The sequence below is a fragment of the Excalfactoria chinensis genome, chromosome Z, assembly GCF_039878825.1.
Source record: "Excalfactoria chinensis isolate bCotChi1 chromosome Z, bCotChi1.hap2, whole genome shotgun sequence".
NCBI lineage: Eukaryota > Metazoa > Chordata > Aves > Galliformes > Phasianidae > Excalfactoria > Excalfactoria chinensis.
In genome coordinates this window covers 36684611-36708324 of record NC_092857.1, presented here as the reverse complement: position 1 = coordinate 36708324, position 23714 = coordinate 36684611, and the positions used below count along the sequence as shown (strand labels likewise).

General features: G+C 42.9%; 1 protein-coding gene across 4 annotated transcripts in view; it reads right to left on the bottom strand.

Annotated features, from left to right (window-relative positions):
* GOLM1 (golgi membrane protein 1) overlaps nucleotides 1-23317 on the bottom strand; it is a 33234-nt gene extending 9917 nt beyond the window's left edge. For 2 of the 4 annotated variants that reach the window (XM_072360216.1, XM_072360213.1), the window contains exons 1-7: nucleotides 22437-22568; nucleotides 18165-18230; nucleotides 17921-18042; nucleotides 15898-16077; nucleotides 3223-3277; nucleotides 2003-2105; nucleotides 1258-1396 (exon numbers count right to left, since the gene is read on the bottom strand). In XM_072360216.1, coding sequence (XP_072216317.1) covers nucleotides 1258-1396; nucleotides 2003-2105; nucleotides 3223-3277; nucleotides 15898-16077; nucleotides 17921-18019 — 576 coding nt within the window. In that variant the 5' untranslated portion in view covers nucleotides 18020-18042; nucleotides 18165-18230; nucleotides 22437-22568. Of the gene's footprint in view, nucleotides 1-1257; nucleotides 1397-2002; nucleotides 2106-3222; nucleotides 3278-15897; nucleotides 16078-17920; nucleotides 18043-18164; nucleotides 18231-21946; nucleotides 22000-22436; nucleotides 22569-23199 lie in introns of those variants that run through there. The other 2 variants (XM_072360214.1, XM_072360215.1) reach the window with 2 other exon arrangements.
* Between the last annotated feature and the right edge of the window lie 397 nt (nucleotides 23318-23714).

The window sequence follows — 23714 nt, the reverse complement described above, 5'->3', positions numbered from 1 at the left end:
GAATCTGTTGCAAGGCAATACTGAAAATTCAGTTGACTCTTTAGTATGCTCTTCCCTATGTGAATTTTACAGATGGTTTCTATTTTCTATCATTCAACCAAGCGAGACACATTTGTTCTATAAAGTCCCCTTGCCTGAGCCCAAATGATGGGCTTGTTATTTTCTTATTTATCTAACACTTGACAAAAATTACAGAGACAAACAAGAACTTCTCCCTTTTTTCTGCAGGGATCAAGAATAGCATTTACAGTCTCCAATACATTCTTCGTGCAGCTCAAGGCAGATACTACCAAGACTGTTTTGTCTTTGCAATGAGAGTTGGCTACTCAAATAGGTTCAACTGCAATCATCTGTTAAAATTTTTGTCAGAGGTGCCTGTATTCTTGAAGAAAAGGCAAGTTAAATTAAATGTATTAGTTTCCTCTTTATCTCGGGGTTTCACTTCCTGTTTCCAGGGCCATCCGTGGCAAGCTTAACTACTCAAGTCCTGTCCCAGATCTAATCCTGCTATACTGAAGAAATGTCAATAATTTACGTGCCAAGACAACATGATCATATGAAATTTCAGCATTCCTTCCACCCTCCACAGCTCAGAAAGAAAGAGTGGGTGGGCACATAGCCACCTCTGCTTGCACAGGGCCAACCCCTGCTGCAAGCCCACCTGAATGATGTGTTACATACAGCAACACTTTCTGCAGCTCTTTGATTCAGACAAAAAAGCAAAACTCCACCTGTAGAAGGCTGAAATATGAACTCCCCTGGAAACTCAGAGTACTGCAATAAACAGCTGAACCCCAAAGTCCCAGGTAAAGAGCTGTGGACTTCAGTATCATACTTCAGGCTTTCTACTACTCTGAAATGACTGACAGTAAATATATCCTCATCTTTAAACATACAACTTCAATACACAAGGCAATTAAGTTCTTTAGCAAAGTCAAAAGGAGCTGTGGACCAAAGCTCAGCAGCACAAATGTTCTTGAAATGGCTTCTCACCACTCCCATTCTCTCATTATTGCCTCTACAATTCTGCTTGTCTCAGAGGACAGCAATAAAGAAAACAATAAAGACCTCTCCAGGATGCCTGCCTTGTTCTGTCCCCAGATTCAATCAATCTCACATAAATCAGAGGCATTCAACAGATGCAAATGAAAGTACTAAACAGTTTAATGAGATACAGTAATGTTAGCTGTAGATAGCAAAAAGGAGGAGGACCTCTTAAGAATTACAGGGAAAAAGATTTACAATAAGGTATCATACCTGGGTACTTCTTTTTGAATCTTCTAAGAAATCTCTGTTTTCTTTGACTTGTGGTACATCACTATCTTTTTTTGAGATCTCATTTATCCTTTCTTCACACTGTTCTTTTAATTCCTTCATCTGGTTGATGCACTGTGACCTGGAGAGAACATGAAGAAGTGAGTAGTTGTGAACTTCCATCCATGTTCAGAACTCTCCTAAAATTTTGTTTTGTAGAATTATTTTCTTTGTTCCTTTGCTCCCCCCTACCTCATAATCTTCTTAGTTTCATTACCTTACACTTCTCTACTCCCTTCTGAGACCTGGTGACTAGCAGATCAGGTGAGCCAGCTGTGTGGGACACAATGTGATGCAGGGGAAGAAAAGTTTCCTGTTTGACCTCCAATGATTTCATGAGGTACAGCTTCTCAAAAGCATTTCCATATCTCAGTTCTTAAATTTCTACAGTGCTTAGCTGCTTCATGATCCACTTTCTCCCATTTATGAAATGAGAATATAACTACCCTTCTCCTCCTGCATTGGAAGGAACATCCAGAAGTGTGGAATAAGCCTACGGATATCGTGATGCTAGTCACTGCAAGGCGTGTGTTCTTCTCCAAGATTAACCCTGAGCAATTTTAGAAGATGTGTCAAGTGTCACTTCCACCTTAAAATGATACATCTACTGATAGTGCTACAGCTGTCACAAGAATTCTTGGGGTTATAACCAAGTCACTTACAACTCCAGAAGCCTTTGTTTACTTACAGGTCATATGAAAACTTTCTCTGAAGGTTAGTCTGGTTCTTCTGAAACTGGTAAACATCCAGCTGCAGCTTTCCATACTCTGTCTGTAACTTTTTCAACTGTTCTGATCATAACAAGATTAAAATATATATTAAAATATACACATATATTTACCTAGATTTATTACAACACGTATATCAGACAAGAAACCTTACTGTAAGCACGCATGCTCTATCAATTTTTCACATTCATTACATTTGCATGCAGATGCACTGACAGTTACTAAACTGACACATGAAAGATGCACAGGGCTGACTCAGTAAGATCAAATACCATTCTCGGCTGAATAGATAATAAAATCTGCATAATGTAGATTTTGATCTCCTTTTCTTCACAAAGAATATTCTAGTTTGTTTATAAACTCTTTGTCTGCTAGGTTTCAGCCCCAAAAACCTTCAGGTACAGGAGAAAGAGACTTATCAGAATGTAGTATGAAACAGCATTCATACTTCTTAGCTACCAGAAAATGCGTTTACAATTCTTTCCTGAGCAACATACAGCTTACTGTTGTATTCCTCAGGAATCTATGATTTGGAATTCTCTTTTTTTTTTTTTTTTTAATGTCAGAAGCATCAATGTCATGCCACATCATTATAAATGCCTCCTGACAGAAAGCTTTCTATGAAGACATCAGAAGAACTGGTAATATATTTGCTTGTTTACAGAACTTAAGATTTCTCTCTCAAGACTACTGGGGTATACATCGTTAACAACACTTTTAGAACATCAACATGAAGTGAAATGAATTAGACTATGTTTTCTTGTTTAATACAAATCTGTTAATTATCTTGGTGCTAAAATACATGACCAAAACATCTCAGTGAAGAACACAAGCGCATGTGATAAAAGGTGGAATTAAAAACATTTTAATAATACATTGAGAAGTTAGTTTTATATTGCATTGTTTGTATATCATTAGTAGATAAGGGTCAAAAGTCTACATAAAGCAATATGTGGACAAATCCCTCTGGTACTGAGGCATATGCAGACTGACAGTTCACTGAACCAGAACTGTGTAGATGCAGAATTGAAACCACAGCAGCTGCAGCACATTCCTCACAGCTTGGAGAAAGGCAGCATTCTCAGAAGATGCTGGAATAGCACAAGTCCTAAAAGCATTATGTTTAATAAATATATAAACAAATAAATAAAGAGTCATACAGAGAGGTATTGTGTCCTACCTTGTAGACTCTGGATCAATCGTTCATTTGTTGTGATGTTATTCATCAGCACTGCCTGGAAGGAGCAAAACAGAAAACAATGTTTTTATTGCAAAGGGCCTGAGTTAATGTTAATGTTATAAATAACACCAACCAAAGCACTTGTAATAAGATTTTTAACATTAGAAGTGCTGGGTCGTAGCTGAAAATAAAAACTTTATTTGCTATTCTAGAGAGTTATTATTAAAACTGATAAAGAATTGTTTTAACCCAAATTTCCCAGTATAGACAGGCTAAAAGTAGATATCACTCCATTTAAACGAAAATAGGAGGAATGTAAAGAGCCCACTACTAAAACTGTTTGCTGGTTTAATTTCATGATTACAGTCACGGTCAGATTCGCTGTATCTACCCCCTGAAGAAAAACATAGTGTAGAACAGCTCACTGTTAGATCCTGCTCACCAGCATCAGGAACACAAGCATGAGCCAGAAAGCACTAGCCATGGAAAAAGAAATACAAACTCTAAAAGCAACACGAAGCTCCTGCCTTGCATCACATTTCTCATTAGCCAGACCCTTGCTTTGATAAAAAAGCCCTAATTAATGCCCCTCCATCCTCTCATACTGCACTCACTCTCACTCTGAAGAAGCATTCAATATACGATTATGATTTGTCCAATTTTTCTCCATCTCACCCTCTGCAAGATCCTAAGTGCCCCGAAACACCTTAATAATAGCAGAAATAGAGCAAGCCTAAATGAATCCTCAGGAAGTTTGCAGATGACACCAAGATGAGCAGTGTAGTGGATACATTGCCTGCAAGGGAGCCATCCAGAGGGACCTGGACAGGCAGGAAAAGTGGGCCTACGAAAATCTAATGAAGTTCAACAAGGCCAAGTGCAGGGTGTTGGGCCAAGGCAGTCCCAGGTGTTTATACAGACTAGGAACAGAACCCCTTGAGAGCAGCCCCAGGGAGAAGGACTTGGGGGTGGTCCCAGTAGACAAGAAGCTGGATGTGAGCCAGCAGCGTGTGCTTGCAGCCCAGAAGGCCAACTGTGTTCTGGGCTGCACTAAAAAAGGGGTGGCCAGCAGGGAGAGGGAGGTGATTGTCCCCCTCTACTCAGCTCTTGTGAGGCCCCACTGCTTCCAGGCCTGAGCCCCCAGTACAGGAAGGACATGGAGCTCTTGGAACAAGTCCAGAGGAGGACCAGTAAGGTGATCAGAGGGCTGGACAGCCCCTCCTATGAGGGAAGGTAGAGCGAACTGGGATTGTTTAGCTTGGAGACCTCACTGTAGCCTTATCATACCTGAAAGGAGCATATAAACAGGAGGGACAAAAGCTGCTCACAAGGGCGGACAGTGATAGGGCAAGGGGGAATGGTCTTAAACTGAGACAGGGGTTTAGGTTAGATATTAGGAGGAAGTTTTTCACACAGAGGGTGTGTGACGCACTGGAGCAGGTGGCCCATCCCTGGATGTGACTCTGAGCAGCCTGGTCTTACTAGCAAGCCTGCCGATGGCAGGGAGGTTGGATTAGATGTGCTTCAAGGTCCTTTTCAACCCAGGCCATTCTATGATTATATGAAAATAATTCCCCTGAGCCAAATGTTCACATAATTCAGCCTAATACTTAACACTCAGAAAGCTTGGTGCAAGAGTCTTCCCAAAGATGATATACTCTCAGGAGCATCTTTCTTACGCTTCACTACAGTTTTCTTACAGTTAACTATCAGTTCAACCTCCCTTCTCTCAGTAAATATATGTGCTCTGCAGGGGTCTGAGGTCAGGATACATCAAACTTGTGGCTTCCAATGCTGCTATTCAAGTAGTGATGCATACTCACACTCACATCACTTTCAAGGCAAAGAAATACTTGCGTTCATTCTGTCTTCCCGTGTCATGCTGAGAAGCTGACAGCACCTATTTTCTTGGAGACTAACAGTAATAAGTACCAGCTGATTAAGAGGGAAGTGTTCAATTAATCCAAGCATACACAGAGTAAAGAAGTGGATTTGTCTTTTGTCAACCTTTTAAAAAGATACAATTCAAAGAAGTGGCCATTCATGTCTTAATGAAGAGGCAGTCCTTTTCAATTCAATAAAAGAAATATTCCTAGAGCACTCCATACAGAATGTCAGTCCATGAACACTGTTGTGAAATATTAAGAGCAAAGGTCTTGATTCTTCAATGAAAAGAAACAAAGAAAAACAACACAGAAAGCAACATACTTAGGATCAGTCAACTCCTCTCCTTCTCTTTTCTCAAAAGACAGGGCAAAAAAGGTTCTGGATCTGTTTTCACTGCTTTATTATAGAAAGGAATTTTATGTTTCAGTGGAAATGTAAATTACTGCTACTGCCTGCTCAGCCTAATGAGGCTACTTCGAGATCATCACCATCAGGATTTCCCTTACTGAGGTCAGTCAACCATGGCTATTATCAGAAACTATCAACAGAACAGAAGAACAGATATAATACCATTTGATACAGCCATTTTATGTTCACATGTATTTCAGTTTGTTTGTTTTTTTACTGTTCTTTAATGAACCCCCCAGCACTAGAACCATTTATTTCATTTCGGCTGTGAAGCAGACAAGTGCTGGATGTTCAGCTCCTTAGGTGTGGAAAATTCTCCTTAAAACATAAAGGAAAAAAAAAAATTACAGATCCTAATCTTCTGGACCACATAAAATAAAATTGAATGAAATTTCCTTTTGACAGTGCTACACCTATCTCTCTGAATTTAAGAATAAGAATCCAGGAAGGAATCATTAAAGTCCATCCACGTGTTTAATGGGAGCAGGAAATGCTGCTCAGTAATTTACAGGGCAATGTTCCAACTGCCAGCTCCCTACCTAACCATATCAATAGCTTCAGGCTTTCCATTCTTCCTCCTGCCAGGCAAACACTAACTAGTCTTTGCCTCATACCTGGGAATTAGGCTGGTATTATTTTATCTCATTTTTCAAACTGCAAGGAAGCAGTCAGCAAACACACACTGAAATCCGGACCTAGGAGGAAATTCACATTTTAAATCTCATTCAGCAACAACAATAACTATAATCCCTGACAGTGATTATTCAGTTTTGGTGAATTCAGTATCTCACTGTATCAAAACAATTTGTGAGAGCATAGGAGTAACTCTGTAAACACAGCAAGATTTCTGTGTTTGCAATACACCTTGCAAAGAAGTCCTTGTCACTATCAGGCAGGAACAGTCAGCTTCCTGACTGGGGTCAGTGTTGTGGACAGCAGGTCTTCAGAAACCAAACCAAAAGCCACAGGGCTAATACCAGTGATAAAAAAAGATCTTGCTCCTGCTGGACAGCAAATACTTTAGTGAAAACTGCCAGAGATACATATCATTTACCAAATAAGATCTACATAAGTCATATTCCACTTAAGAAGCACAAACGTTAAGGATATTGGTTTAAAAAGTACACAAACATAAAAACCTGAATGATGGCATTGAGATAAATCATCCTAAAGCATGTGTATTTTGAGCACACATTCAGAGCTATATACATGCATTAAATCAGAGCAGTGCCTTACACAACAGGTCTCCTTAATCACTCTCTTGGGAGAATCTACTAGTCCAGCTCCTTCAGCATGACTGTCTATGGCTTTTGATACCACCCTAAAACCAGCCAGACCCAGCACACTGTCCTGATGTACATGTTTTCCAACACTAACCAAGCATAGTGAAAAGCAACGGAAAGGGGTTTGGCACTAATGAGGCACAGCTCTCAAGAGGAGAGAGAGGCAAGCAGCGGTGTCACTAATCCAAGATCTGAGGACAGAAGCAGATTTCGGCTGCCCCAGCCTCCCAAGCAAAGTGCTGGGAACAAAGCAAATTGCAGGGTGAGGCTTACACAGGCAGAAACTCGCACAAACCAGTACTTGTAATATAACCAGGGAGAAGACAGGCAGCTATGTCACGACCAATGCAAACTGACGTGTGTCCTTACGGCAAACAAAAGGAGCAGTTTATCATGCACACTTCCAAGGCAGTAGCACAGCCCAAATGAGGGCCTGTTCATGTCTTAATGATACACAATAATGTCTTTCTCTGTTTCTGTAAAAACACCTTCTCTACCACCAGCATGGTCCTTGTCCCTTTGTACTCCTCTTTTTCATCTCTTTGGAATAATTTTTGAAGAAGTGGGAATGATTCCAACGCAGAGCCTTTTTCATTCCAAGGTGTCAGATTCATGGCTAAGCACATATCAGTATGTAAGGAAAAAAGGAAAAGAGTTCATAAAAATGATTCCTTAAGAAAATATTTCTCTTTTCAGGTTGTCTCTGTGCAAAATGCTCATAAATACTTCAGTAGAAGCACCTCAGGTAAAGCCCAAAACAAATCTTGAGCTTGAATGGAGCAGATTTCATTTTCCACTGAAATTAGTTTCATCAAGAAGTTACAGACTATTTCTTCCTTACATTCTCAGCAGGAAAAGAAGCCAAAAATCTGAGGAAGAAATGATGTTTGCAGCTGCAGGCCAGCAGCAGGTGGACTGGAGACAACACTCCATTTGAGGCTACAGGACTCCTGTGAACATAGCTATGTTTAATTAGAACCCTAACACCTGGCAATATAAACTAGAATTCAGAGCTGTTGGGTGCAACACTGCTTTAAAACAGAAACACATAGGCATTTCCTTATTTCCATGGTAGGCTTTTTTCTCTCTCCCTCTGGCCACTGCCACTCTTTCTGAGCAGAACCCACACTCCACATGCCAGCAGGTGTCCTGTCTCAGAAGGCTGAGCTGGGAGCTGAGATCTTCCCAGTGAAGCGATGAGAGCAGCTGTGAACAGTGGTAAAAGACAGCAAGCAACAGTGCCAGGCACTTCCCTTACAGCAAAGAAAGCTTGCTGACCCTCCTCAAAAAAGCAAGATGTGTGCTTGGGAAGAGTTACAGAAACCCAAACTGCAAACGCACACTCTAGGAATTTAACATGAAACAGACTACAAGTATTGTTCTGCTGCTCCACTGTTCAAAAAACTATTGTGGGCATGCGCAACCCAGAAGCTACGAGTTCTGAATAACAACCATGCAGGATATTGTTCCGCTTTAGAAAACTACTCATGGATTAAAAACAGCACTCCTGTACTCCTGATTCCTTGTCTGCTGTCACTGAGAGTTCCTGTAACGTCTCTTGAGCTCTTCAGTCTACTTCTGTATGGGATTTCCAGAAGCCATTGGCTAAATCCTCAATAATTCAAAAGGATTTTTTTAAACACAGTCTGCTGACAGAAGTGCTTTATACATACTCAAGACATGAGAGAAACATAATTTCTTCTCTGAAGGAGCAGTGAAGCATTGGAATAGCCTGTCCAGGGAGGTGGTAGAGTCACCAACCCCAGAGGCATCCAAGAACCTTGAGGATGTGGCACTCAGGGCATGGTTAGTGGGCATGGTGGGGATGGGTTGGTGGCTGGACTAGTTGGTCTCAAAGGTTTTTTCCAACCTCAATGATTCTACAGTTCCACAATTCTGAGAGCAATTACCCAGGATTACATTGCCTCGATGGACGGTGAGACCATGAGGTATTTCATGCTCCAAGAGCCTTCCTTCTGTACTCTTGTTCCCAAAGCAGCACAGAGGCAACTGAACTAGAAAAGAAGGCAGATGTAAATAGTGATAGTCACACTGTCTCCAAGAATTACTTTAACCTAGAATGTGTATTACCACTGTAATAGTTCAGTATATATTGGTCCAATAGTTTGGACCATATCCTTATTCATATTATAATCAAAGTAATAAGATGCAGTGACCAGAGATGAAGTGAAATTAAGATGAGTCCCAAATTGAATTTGAGAGTTACTTTTGCTAAGTACTACCCTTCTATATCCAGAGGCTCTATAACTTCTCTCCAATAAAGAGGAAGCTTTCAGACACAAACCATTCACTTCTGCAAATCAGCTAATGGCCTTTTCATTTTTCTTATTTAAGGACAACAATGAAAATTAAATAAAACCCTGTTTAACATGCAAAGATCTGTTTAGTTACATTTAGACAGTTTGTGTTAGCTTGGGAAGAAAGCTGAGACACCCGGGGTCTGGATTTGCATTTGTCCCTCCCAGACTGGGTAAACACTCACTGCTAATCACCATAAAGGGGGAATATAAAGTTCAGCTCAAGAAATGAGTTCTGTATAAGCAGAAAGATTGCATTCACTATCTGCCACCCAGGAATTTCAGATTCCATTGGAATCCATTGAGCCAAAACCTAAGAATATATGTTTGTGTATGCATACATATTCACATACACACATGTGAATTTAGAACACAAGATAGTACATACACTATATATAGCTATATATAGACAAACACTGAAAATGTTCAGAAACAGCTTTTTCCTGTATTATACATTCCATTATCATATAATCTCTGACCCTGGAGAGCTTGTTCAGATTAAGGTCCTTACTGAGGAAAACTAAGCTCTCCTCCTCCACCACAATGGTCATATCAGGAGCATTTGTAATTTAGAGTAGATGAATTCATGCCAACTTGCTTATGGCATTTTTTTACAAATTCAGTTTTCCAGTAAAACACTTCTCCATACTCTTAAATTGCAGACCTGGGAAGCAAACAACATCTACGTGGGATGTCTGTTCATGTGTCACAGCAAGAGCAAGTGCACAGACACAAGCATGCTTGTTCCAGCTTTCAGCCATCCAAGACTTGCTCTTCTCCAGTCACATGAAACAGAAGAGGAAATTAGTCCATTACACCACTTACACCTAATGCTTCCCACAGTATCAGCTCCTGGGTTTCTAACAGCAAACTTCATTGACGATTCCATTACTGAATACCATCTGCATTTTAGGATGATGGAAGAGAATGAACTTAAGAGGTGATCTTAAGGTTAAGATCACCTCTGCTAGTCCCAGCCCCACCTTGTCCAGCATCCTGTCTTCCAACAGCAGTTGACAAAGGAACATAAAGGCATCATAAAGCACAGTGTTTTCCAGCAGCAACTATTTCTGGCTCAGGAACATTTGGAGCCAGAAAACTTCAGGAAGAGGGCACATGCTCCTCCAGTGGGCCCTACTGACTGTAACCATCACTGATGCCATGTAATCAGGCACCGCGGATGTAATATGTTTGTAGCCAGAGAAGCAGCTCCTCCACCCACTGCTGTTTTCTAAGCCATTTTGTAATTTTTACCTGACCATTCAGCCCTGTTATAACAATAACATATCACATGGCTGCAAAATTGCTCTGATAGTGAGTGTACAGCCACTTCCAGTTCTAGATGTGTATACACTAATTAATCTCTCTCATCTTTGCAATGACTCTTTCAAGACAGAAGTTCCAAGAGACACCAGGGCAAGATTTTTTTGTAAGCTCCTCTAAGCCTTCCCCAAATTAACACATTCATCCTATATCACATAACAAGATTGGGGGGTTTTTTGTTTTTTTTTAAATGACTTTTTTCTGGCAAAAATGCAGGATTTGATAAATGATAGTTCCTCTAAACTCAAAGGAAAAAAGCAACAAGAAAAAATGATTGTGTGGTGGCAGTTGCAACTGGCTATTACCACGGTAATTTAAAGGAAAAAGTGCACACTCCACTTGGCAAAAGGAAGCACTTTTCCATCCATGGAGCTTTCTTGGGTGAGCTCTTCTCACTAGCTCCTGATATTTGCCCATTGTGCTAGTCTACCAACAAACTGACACTTCCACTGACATCTAGAAATTCTACCTTGGTAAAGGAAATTCTACTAAAGAAAAAGAAGCAGAAAATGCATTTTCCTTTTGAAAAATATCTTTTTTTTTTTTTTTTTTTTCTTCCCTCATAAATTTTCTCTGCTACTTGCAGGACAGATGTGGAATGCAAATGCACGCCAAAACAGAATGAAGGGTTTCACCAAGCACCACTGAACCACAAATTATACCCTGAGATGCAAACAATGGTATTTGCACAGAGGCTGGTAAAACTGAACTGTACACAGAACATGCAGTTGCAACGCCTGCTACTAAAAGATATGATCACATGTGCCTACTGAGCAATGATTAAGAAGATGGGGAAATGATGAGTCTGAAGTTGTGCTCTGTGTAAAACAAAGGATTGAACGTGTACAGCTGTCTATGAAAAATGGCAATAAGCAGGTTGAGAGCTGATGGTTGGGAGTCAGAGACCAAGACAACAAAGGAAACCTCATGCTTGGCATTAACTATATGCCACCTGACCAGGAGGAGAAGATCAACGAATTGCTCTTTCCTCAGCTTCAGGAAACACCATGATCACAGGCCCTATTCTGCTCGGAGATATAAACTACCTTAACATCTTCTGGAAAAGAAGCTCAGCAAGCAGTCCAGGTGAATTAAAGAACAATTTTCTTAATACAGGTGATAGATACTGCAACCAGAAAAGGAGCTTCAATGGGCCTGTTGCCCACCAACACAAATAGTCTCATTATTGGAGGGTCAAGACAAAAATCACAGAATCGTAGAAAAAACTAGTTTGGAAAAGACCTAGTCCTAGTCCAACCACCGATCTACCACCAATATCTCCCCACTAAAACCACATTTTTTAGTATAACATCTAAAAGCTTCTTCAACACCTTTAGGGATGGCATCTCAATCACCTTCCTGGGCAGATCATTCCAGCATCTGACTACTCTTTTAGTAAAGAAATGTTTCCTTATATCCAACCTGAACTTCGCCTGGCATTCATGATCACAAAGGATACCGGCTGGGCCAAGAGCAAAGCAAATACCTTTGGAAAAGCAAATTTTCACCTGTTTAAGGAACTTGTCAATGCAAACCCTTGGGAAACTGCTTTCTGCGTCACTGGAGCAGAAGAGTGTTGGCAGCTCCTCAAGGATGCTTTTCTTCAAGCACAAGAGCTCCTGATCTACAAGTGCAAGAAATCAGGCAAGGAAGACTTGATACCAGCATGGCGGTATAAACATCTTATGGCTGAACTGAAGAGCAAGAAGGAAATGCATAAGCATTGGAAGCAAGGACTGACTCACATCTTGGAAACAATTTAGGAATGTTGTCTGAGCACGTGTGGATGGGATTAGGAACACCAGTGCATAGCTGAAATGAACCTGCTGACAGATGTGAAAAAAAGAACGATGGCTAGAAAAAGAGAAACAAAGAAAATGTACCATCCTTGCTAGACAAAGCTGGTGATGACAGACATGTATAAAGCTGAGACTCAACAATTCTTTTGCATCAGTTTTCACCAGTGATCAGTTCTCTCAAATCTCCCACATCTTCAAACCTGAAGACAGAGCCTGGGTGAAATAAGTCCACTCTGTCATAGGAGAAGACTCTGCTAGAAATCACATGAGGAACCTGAATTTCCACAAGTCCATGCACCACTTCTTCCAAGCCCAAGATCAACGCATTCCTAAGTGCAAGAGATTAGGCAAATGTAGCAGAAGACCTGCATGAGTGAGCAAGGAGCTCAAGAAAAAAATCAAACAGAAGAGAAGGTCTACAGAACGTGGAAAAGGGGTTTACCCACTTGGAAGAAATACAGGAACATCGTCAGGGCACGCAGAAAAGGAACAAAAAAGGCTAAGGTCTACCAGGAATTGAATCTGGTGAAGGAGGCCAAGGACAACATGAAAAATGAAGACGATGGAAAATGTGGGCCCACCGCTGAATAAGGAAGGTAGGGAGTCTGGGGAAAGAAAGACTTGCCCTTGCTTGAGGAGGATCTGGACAGAGATTGCTTAGACAAACTTGATATATGCAAACCTGTGAGTCCCCAAATGATACAGCCATGTGTGCAGAGGGAGCTCATAGAAGTAATTGCCAAACCATTCTCAATCATCTTCAAAAGGACATGGAGAACAAGAGAGGTACCTGAGTACTGGAGGAGAGCCAGCGTCACTCCAATCTTCAAAAAGGGCAAAAAGGAGGAAGCTGGGAAACTACAGGTCCCACCTCTGCCCCTGGGACGGTGATAAAACAGCTTATTCTGGATGTCATCTCCGAGCAAGTAGAAGAGAAGGAGGTTTATCAAGAGTAGACAGTGTGGATTCAGCAAGGGAAAACTGCTGATCTAGTGGCCTTCTATGATGTCACCATCAGCTGGGTAGGTGACTGGGTAGCAGTGGATGCTGTGTAACCTGAGCATAAATCAAGGCTTTTGACACCGTCTCCTGTAACAGCCTCATAGGTAAGCTCAGGAAGTGTGGGACAGGTGAATAGATAGTGAGGTGGACTGAGAACTGACTGACTGGCAGAGCTTAGTGGGTTGTCATCAGTGGCACAAAGTTCTGTTGGTGGCCTGAAGCTAGCAGTGCTCTCCAGGGATCATTGCTGGGTCTGGTCTTTTTCAAGATCTTCATCAGTGACCCAGACAAAGGGACAGAGTCTCACGGAGTTACTGTGATCAATCTATGTCGATGACGGGGACAGTAGGCATGATGAAAAACTTCCCTGACCCCAAAAATGGGAAGGGAAAAGGGAAAGAGGTAGGAAGACGGAAGCTGAAATCAAGGAAGCAAATGGAGCAGTGGCAACGACCTAAGAAGGAAAACTTATTTTACTAACTGCGATACTGGAATACAAGATAACACAATATAATACAATCTAACTGAAATTGAGGCTAATAAATTAAGTAAAATAAGAAGGAGAGAGGGGTTTCCAAAGACCGAGAAGCCTACTTTGAAACTGAAGGTGCACAGCTTGGAAACACACCCACACCTGCTGCCAGGCTTGGAAACACACCCACACCTGCTGCCAGCCAGTGAGAGAGAGCATCACTTCCATGATGTATTTCCCTCTCTGACCGTGAGGTCCTCTGGGACATGTAGTTCTTCTTCTCTGTGCTCCACATGATGTTATGATGTGGAATACCAATAGCAAAAATTACAAGACCATGACAACCTTCAACAAATCTGATAATGATACAAAGTTGGGAGGGGTGGTTGACACATCAGATGGCTGTGCTGCCATTCAGTGAGACCTGGACAGGCTGGAGAACTGGACAGGGAGGAGCCCTGTGAGGTTCAACAAGGGCAAGTACAGAGTTCTTCACTTGGGGTGGAGTAACTGCACACATCGGTATAGTTTAGAGGATGACCTACTGGAAGGAGCTCTGCAGAAAAGGGCCTGGGTGTCTTGGTAAACAACAGGTAGACTGTAAACCAGCAGTGTGCTCTTATGGCGAAGAAGACCATTGTATCCTGGGATGCATAAAGAAGACTGTAGCCAGCAGGTCGAGGGAGGTGATCCTTTCCCTCTACTCATGCCTGGTGAGGCCACATCTGGAATACTGGGTCCAGTTCTAGGCTTCCCAGTTCAAGAAAGACAGGGGTCACCTAGAGTCCAGAGATGGACCACAAAGATGATGAGTGGCCTGGAGCATCTCCCCTATGAGGAGAGGATGAGAGATCTTGGGATGTTCAGCTTGGAGAAGGCTGAAGGGAGATCTTATCAATGTTTATAAATATCTAATGATCAGGAGTCAAGTGGATAGGGCCAAGCACTTATAAACAATGCTCAGTGACAGAACAAGTGGCAGTTGAGGACACAGAAGAACATAAGAAATTGCCTACAAACATGATGAAAAACTTCTTTACTATGAGGGTGACAGAGCACTGGAATAGGCTGCCCAGAGAAGTTTCAGAGCCTCCTTATCTGGAAATAATCAAAGCTCATCTAGACAGTTTCCTGTGTAGTGTGCTGTAGAGAACATGCTTTATCGGGTTCCAAGGACTCAGTGATCTCCAGGGGTCCCTTTCCAGCCCTATGATTCTAGGATTCTGTGACCTGATGAGGTACTACCCAAGGTACAGAGGAACTGCCTGATTTAACTGGCAAGCCAGTCTCCATCATACTGGAGAAATCACGGCAGTCAGGTAAAGTTCCCAGTGCCTGCCCAGAGAGGGGGTGTGAATGTCCCTTCCTTGGAGACATTCAAGGTCAGGCTGCACCAGGCTCTGAGCAACCTGATCTAGATGTCAACGTCCCTGTTAATTGCAGGGAAATTGGAGCAGATGTTCTTTAAAGGTCCCTTCCAACACAAACAATTCTATAATTCTCTTCAATTGAATGTAACCTGAATATCCTAGTGTATCTTTATAACACCTACACACGTTAAAATATAAACAATCGAACTGTAACTTGCTTATTTTTTTTATCAAACACGTCTCACTTCTGCTGAGCTTTGGAGGCAGAAGATGCCCCGAAACTTACAAAGCATTTAGAAATAAATATTAATCATTTATAACTACTTGAGAAAGGAATACAAGCATATCTATCAGTGCAGCTTCTTCTCATCCAGAAGTCTTAAAATGTAAGTGTACAGAAAAGAAAGCCAGAGATCAACCCAAGGTAACTCTAACAATATAGGAGGCAAAGGTATTATTCAGAAGTGCTGTCAGTTGTAGCTGCTAACATTTCACAATTAAAAGCTCATGCAGTGCAGTAAGAAAAATCCAGATTTCAGCTTACTTCTGTTTCTCTCTTTCTGCACCTCCCCCCCCGCCTCCATCAACACATTTCTATTAAAGTTTTTCTCCAGTACAAACACCTGAGCAAGATTTTTACCACTTTTAGGGCTATAAGATGCATTCAGTGATAATTCATACATTAAATATTTTGTCATGCAAACACCAACTGTAATTCCACTAGCTGGAATATTTGAGCAAACTTACTCTTCTGCAGAAAGTGTGATGGTTAACCACAATTTCATGGCACAGTGTAGCTAGAAGAGCTCCTACCTTCTCTTTCCAGTGTTCTCTGTTGGCATTTTCCATCTGGAAGCTATGCAAGGACTGTATTTTATCAATTTGCTCTCGCTGCTTCTGCAGCTCTCCCTGGAATTCATTCTTCTTGAGCTCCACCGCACCTCTCTCCGCCGCTGCCCTGCGGACCTTGCCTTCCAGCTCCATGATCCGACTCTGAGAAAGCAAGGGGAAAAGGCAAAGAAATGCTCTCTCCCTGAGACTATTTAAAAGGGTCATGGTTTCAAACTTCACATAGGCAGAACTAAAGTAACAAGCAAATCCACCTTCCCTCTCGCTGGACTTTTTTCCAGTACTTTCAAAGAATACCCAACCACAGGGAAAACAATAGGCTAACAATACTAATCTTATCACAGCACCTTCTCAGATGGTGATGTCTTCCAGACACTGGCATGCACACACAGCACATGCATCAGTCTTACACAGACTTTTGAAACATCATATACTGTAGAGGCCATCAAAATTTCATTTAAAGATTACAAAAAAAACCCCACAAAACTACATAGTCACAAAGTCCTAGGCTAAACTAAGTACCTCCACACCAAAACACAAATAATTAAAAAAAAAAAAAAAAAAAAAAAAAAAAGAAAAAAAAGAAAGAAATGACAATCCATGATCTCTCTGAATTACAAGGCCAAAACATTTTCCAAATGTCATCCAGACAATGTGGACATCACTGCACTTCCCAGTACTGATTCAAACCTTACACAGGGAAAAATCAATTCTGAAATCATCAGTAAGTTTTACTGCAAGACAAGGGAAAAAGTGGAAAAAGGACAATACTGTCCAACTTACATTTAAGTAACATCCAGCTGTTGCACAAAGATACAATACTTATAAACAAGAAGATTATTCTTGACTAGTCAAAGAACAGCGACAAGATGAAAACTCAAGACCATCAAATACTGCATACAAAAACAAGGAAAAGGAATCCAGCCAGATGCTGTCAATGAAAAGCATTTATTCCATTTAGACTTAACAGCAACAAAGTCATGCCAACAAATGGATAGGCTGACAGAGTTTAGAAGCTTGATTTGTACCTCTGCTCTTATATTACTCAGAGTGCTTGAGGACACAGAAGTAAAAGAATTTTCAGTTCTTGTATTTTGTGGACAAGGTACAAGACAGTAGAGTAATCAATAACAACAAACAGCACCTTGTGCCTGTATGTTCCTGAGACCGAGACCAGCTGGTATGGTTGCTTTCCAGTGTCTTTTCCCCCAAGCTGCTCCATGACCACGCAGCGAAGCCTCAGTGGTGCAGACACAGCTACTAAGGGCTGGATGCCACCCTGATGAAGATGCCCTAGGCCCCAAGGGACACTGACATCATAACCTCCCACCACTGGAAGACTAAGACTCAGCTGCATGGCCCCAGACACGTAACCTGAATGAAGAGTATGAACACTGGGGTGAAACAGAAGTTCAGTTTCTACAGTCAAGAACTCAGTGTTTAAAGTCACTTCACTTACAAAGAAAACACTGGTTCAGTAGAAAAACAAAGCAGTGGCTCTCATCAGTCACGTTTAATTAACACTCCTTCAGCTTTAGGGCTTTTTTGTTTATTTAAAACAAATAAACCCTGTAAAGGGCAAGTGCACATTACTCATCCAGCACATACTGAAAGGGGTCAATCTTTCTTTATATTCAGCAATGGAAGTGGCAGCAACATGGAGTAATAATTTAGGAAGATGAGCAAATTTCAGAGATTCATTCAGATATTAAAAAGGACTGCAAGTTTAATGTACTCTGAGAAAAAAACTGAAGCAGAAGAAAGCAGCTGAATGTTTGAGGTACCATACTCAGGTCTTTGGGCTTTGGGTCCCCCTGACCTCCCTTTTTTCCCTGTACTGGTAAGTATTGGCTGTAGTATTTGTGAAAAATCCCTAAAGCAGGCCAAAGCAAACTCATCACATCTAGTGGAAGCATCCTGCTTACTGTGAATTACCTTTGCCAACTGCAGATGTGCATGACCACATGCAGAGCAATAGGAACGTTACCTGCAGATCCAAACTGCGAGAGCTTGCAATCCAGTAATTGAAACCCAAAACAACAATGCAGGCCAGGAGTGAGGCCACGAGAAGAGGTGGAGATTTCATTCCTCAGCAGCTGTTCCCAACCTCTACCATGTCAAAAAAAGCAAAAAATCAGAAACACAAAATTAAATTAAAATTAATTAACAAATTAAATTATGTGTGTTATACTACATCCCCCACTTAGATTACTATATGAACGCAATCAAACCTTCACTGCAGTAATGCAACAGCTCTCAGCTGGACTCCACCAAGCAAGGAGGGCAGATATTTCCACCTGGAGGAAGAAAAAAGCCACATTATAACATTAGCTGCTACAGAAAGCCTCACATCAATTTTGCACAAAAATCTCAAATATTCCTAACAATACAACCAAAACCAAACAGAACAAACCAGCCATCCTTCTATCACATATTCCATACAGCAAGCTAATTAACAGCACTCGTCTAGAGTAAGAGGACAGATTCCTTGTCATCCTACTCAGTCAATAATGAACCTTAGTCTCATCCTTCCAGAAGTAATTAACGTCTTGCTTTCAACTGGTGATATGAACCTAATGATTTGGTTCCAGGCTAGTTAGTTATTAGGTAAGTAAGTACATAAATACCCTAAGGGTAACTTATTTATTTAAGTAAATAAGCAAACGCTGTTGACTTCAATGGAAAATCATATGAAGTGCTATATCTTTTGATCCGCTGTTTTCTGCTGCTCTTGACCAAAATTAAGTAGCTTGCCTTAATGCATGAGGTTTAGCTAGTGAGCAACATGGAAGGCGCTGGCTGCTGCTGAGCCTAGTCTCACACTGTGAAGCAGCCCATTTTAACACGATGTGAGGGCAAAGGGCAGCTGCGATTCTGTTTACAACAGGCCATAATATCCTATGAGTTGATAAAATCCAGTCTTAAGGAGTGCAACAGCACTTAGCTCAAGAAATCCCCCAACACCACTGGGAACCTTGGGCACAGTTGGCAATAAGACTGCTCTCCTGCAAATTGAGATCAACCTTCTTTTTTTTCTTTTTTTCTTTTCCTTTCGGTACTATTGCAGACAAAAAACAGCAAAAACAGTCAAAAATCAAACAGCAAACACCAGTGTACTACACGACACTATCTCAAGGTGAAATGGGTACATTTGCTACTAATCTGTTATGCAATCATTCAAGGTGCGTGCTGTTAAATACAACAACTTATTTTTCCCTGTGCGTGCAATTCACAAGTTGTAATGTATTATAATTTAATAAATGGCAGCAACCGTCAAAGGGTTTTGCATGGGGACGTGCTATGATCACAGAAGATAACGATTCCAACCGCTAGCAGGAAACAGAGATGCTGATATTATTCTATGCCCAGGGCTTAAGTCCTTCAACAGCACATGTACATTTCACGTGCATGTGCACCCAGAGCATGTGCACCCACGTGCACTTTGGAACACTCCTTCCAAACTCAGTGTCAGACACAACTCCTTGTCACTCTCCCTCAGTAGCACAGCCACACCACCTGCATCGCACACTAACAGTACAAAGGTATAGGCCACGGAAATGCACATGCTGCAGTGCAGATCCACTTCCTGCTGTGGTACACAAAGAGGAACACTTGAGATTTACAGAGCAGATTCCCTGCAAATCTAAAACCACAGAACCTCAGAAACAAAATTAAAATGCAGGAAATACCAGATTTAGTGGCTGGTAGGGGACTGGAGATAGATGATGTTTAAGGTCCCTTCCAACCCAAGTCATTCTGTGAGTCTATGATTCTATGAAACAGGGACAACCACACCAACTAAGGACAAGATGAGTTATTTACAAACATTACATTTCAAAAAACGTATAACAAAATCTGCCCGAAGTCACCTGTGTCCTGCTCTTCACTGTAAAGGTACAAGCTGGTATACTTGAAAACATGGAAAAGTAACTAAACACAAATTGCAAGACACAGTGCACCATTTCAAGTTCTGCTTGAATAAAACATGTTGTGTTTACCTCCTGGCAGTAAGAAGTACACAGAATCATAACAGCTGGAAAAGACCTCTGAGATCATCTAGTTCAATCGTCAACCTATTACCACCATGCCCACTAGCTATGTATCTCAGTGTCTTACCCACATGGTTCTAAAACACACCCAGGGATAGTGACTCCAGACTGTTCCAATGACTCACCGCTCATTCTGGGAATCATTTTTTCCTAAACATCCAACCTCAACCTCTGCTGAAAAGCATCTACCCAACACCCAACCAGTGGCTCCTACAGGAAGCACCCACCTCACCAGCTTCAGAGACTTGCTGGAAAGTTAACTACTGAGTTTGCCGCTTAGCTCAGAAAGTCATGGAGGTGAAGCAACTGCACAAACAGAAGTGACTGTCTTGCCTGGAGCACAGTGCCACAGGACGGTGGATACCTCAGTGTCATGCTGCCTGAGCTGCCCCTACTAGAAAAAAATGGGTGAGCAAGCACTGGTTTCACTGAAGCACTCCTCACTTAACTTCCATGCATTTTTCCCTCTTAAAAAAAAATCCAGTGTTGCTTGTCCTTAACTCATTTGTGTCAATTGGAAATATGTTTTGTAGTCAACAGAAGGAGAAAAAGGAGAAGGAGTGAAGAGACAGGACACATGGAGACCTTCCATCCACCCAATCTGATCCAGGGCATAACCCCAGATGCAATACTGGCATTTCCTCCTGCTACAGCTTACAAACAAGAAATGTGTGGCTTTCTCCTGGGGAGATATGCATCCTGAAGGAAAGATATGCAAATCAGCCTAGGAAATACATTGATATGGAAATGTATTTGTGCATGCTGTTCTCCAGGAAATACCTTGGCACAGCTGTTAAGTAAAAAAGAAAACATGTTTCTGATTTTCCTTGTAAGAATGTGATTTTACCAAAAATGAAGGAACCCATCTCTCATCCATGTTTACTACAGCTGTGGAATGAGATGCTCTGCCACATGCATCATGTTGTACACTTGGTAAAGCACAGAACTCCTGACCTCTGAACATTCTGGCCCTCTGACCCCAACCCAGTGACACTTCGTTAGGAAGGCGATGGATGCTTGAGCAAGCTAACACCTCCTGCTTCTTGTGCTGCCCTACTGCCAGCTGAAGCAGATCCCTCCCGAGCAGCCAGGACCCAGAAGCCTCTCTGAGGACTGGTAGCAGAGACACAGCCAGCCCCCAGGGTAGCCATCCCCAAGTCAGAGTGGGTTAGGCCACTTGCCACCATCTCACCCAGGGAGCCATCCCCTGTCCACAGGCCTCAGATATGAAGCCTTGAGAGGCCCCTGAGTCACTGTTTGTCCAAATTATCACATTACACCCTCCACAGGAAGGGGCGCAGCTCTCGGCCAACAGGTTCTGCAACTGCATGTTCATCGTTCTCAGGAAAAAACACCACTTGAGACCCAGAATGAACCTCAGGTCTTCCTTTCCAAGTGTATTTGTAGGCACAAATAACAGATCAGAAGAACATGATAAGATGGAGAAAGCTCCTGCTAAGGGGGAGTGGCTGATGGCTACCACCACCTCAGTGGTGACTTTTCAGATCAGGGCCCACCATGCACTGCCCCTCACTCGATTCATCTAAAGAAGAGTTTCCCAGCAGGGCTATGGTTTGTGACACTTGCACATTGACTCTCGGGCTACTCATCAGTTGTGGCATCCAGAACACTTCCATATGGGAACAACAGTGAGCAAGAAAAGTTACACATGAGAACAGTTCACTGTTAGCCAGATTGCTAATTTCTTTTTAAGGACATGGTTTGTTTTAGGCACTTTTCCATATAAAATGAATATCTTGTTAGTATCAAAACTGAAAAGACCCCTGCTTGCTCATAAAAACTAATAAAAGTAAAAAGAATAGAGTAAGCTTATATGCACAGCACGGGAACCATAACATCACATCATCCCCTCCACCCTGTAAAACCACTAGTACAATTTCACTGTAAAACACACAACCCCACACTGGAAAAATAAACAGAAAATAAACAAAGAAGAAAGCCACCTCATCTCGAGCAGCCGTTCATCAAGCACAGAGCGATTAAAATGCGCTTTGATGGGCAGACTGTGCAGCGCCCCAAGAGGGCCGAGGGGCGGGCAGTCCCCGTGGCAAGACGGCATCTCCACGCACAGTCGTCAGGCTCCGGCAGGACCAGCGGCCGGAACCCGTCACTGCCCACTCACTTCAATCACAGCGTTATCCATAGCCCGCTGCGGTAAGCGGAGCTACTCCGGGCTCGGGGCGCCCCAGCCCCTGCGAGACCCCCAGAGCACAGAAGCTGCGGGCACAGAGCAAAACGGGCCACAACCCGCGGCCCTGTCCGGGGCAGACTCCGCTCGCCTCCCCCCCGGCCCGGAGGGGGTCCGGCCGGGGGACCTGCAGGCACAGCCACCCCCAGCGCCATCCTTCGCCGCCGGCACTGCCCCATCCCTGCGAAGCCTCGCGAAGCCCCGCTTCGGCCCGGCCCCGCCTGCCGCCAGCGACCCAAGCTCACCTCACCGCGCTCAGCCGTCGGGCTGCCTCGGCCGGAGCAGGAAAGCGGCCGCTGCCGCGCCCCCCGCAGCCCCCGGCACCTCCCGCGGCGAGGGCGGTGCTGGCGGCCGGGCGAGGGGCAGGAAGTGCGGAGCGGGGCGCGGAGAGGAAGTCTGGCGGGCAGTGGCATAGCCGGGACGGCGGGGGTGGGGGCTGTGTTCACCTAGCGCAGCAGAATCGGGGCTGCGCCGGGCAAGGAGGCGGCTTCGGGCGCCCGCTCACTGCGGGCGGGGGCTCCCTGCTACCGGTCCGGCTGTGCCCGCAGGTGCTGCCGTGTCACATGCAGAAAGCCAAAACTAGAGCGAGGTGAGACCGAGCAGAGCTGTTCTAATACCCGTTCACGAAGGTAAAGGAGTGGAGCTGGTGTTTTTTGGTACCAAAACGTTGAAGCTAAAATGGTTGCGGAACGTGTCCGATTCCATTGTTAATCACTCAGATGAATACTTTCCACCGTCTGGTTCTGAACGTTGCTTCTGCCCGCTGGCTTCTCTGAGTAGAACATGCACAGCTGAGTGAGAGCAGAGCACGGAGCTGCAGCAGCTGTGATTCACAAGCTGTGCGGGAGAACTTACGCGTCTTCAACAAAAGTTACTATTCTGAGATAAATTCTCTCAATGGGTTGGGTGCAGTCATTTGATTTATAGAAATACAGTGACAGTAAAGAAGCGGCTCACTTGTCTAAGAGCAGAAAGATGGTAAAAATAAACACCAGTAAAAATACTCACTAGAAATCGTTGTGCAAGCAGAAACTAGAAAGGCTGCCTGCAGCTGGGACTCCTCTTTCCTTACAGCCAGAAGTTCTGCAGATGTAACTCGGTTACTTCCCTGCCTCAGGAGATTTTCTTGATGAGCAGCAGCTCTGCCCAAAGACTGCAAATACAAGGTCTCTCAGACACAGAAACGGTGTTTCTGTTTTCTCACGAGAGCTCATTGACAAAAAGCTGTCTTCAACAGGAACATTGCAGGTTCAGCACTGTCTGCAGTGTGGATCCAGTGAGAATAAATTACTTGAGTTCAGTTGCTGCAGCACTATGCAGTCTGCACCAAGTGGTCCTAAGGACATTGAAGGGCAGTGACAGTGGCAGAACTAGTTCAAAATACCTACCAGTACTCATCACTTGGTGGTGCATTAGGAAGTATCAGTAACTGATACTGACAGAGGAGATTGGGAATAGCTCAGAAGCTTCAGAGCAATGGCTCTTATGTTAAAAATAGGTCATCATAATAAACCCTGTTCTAT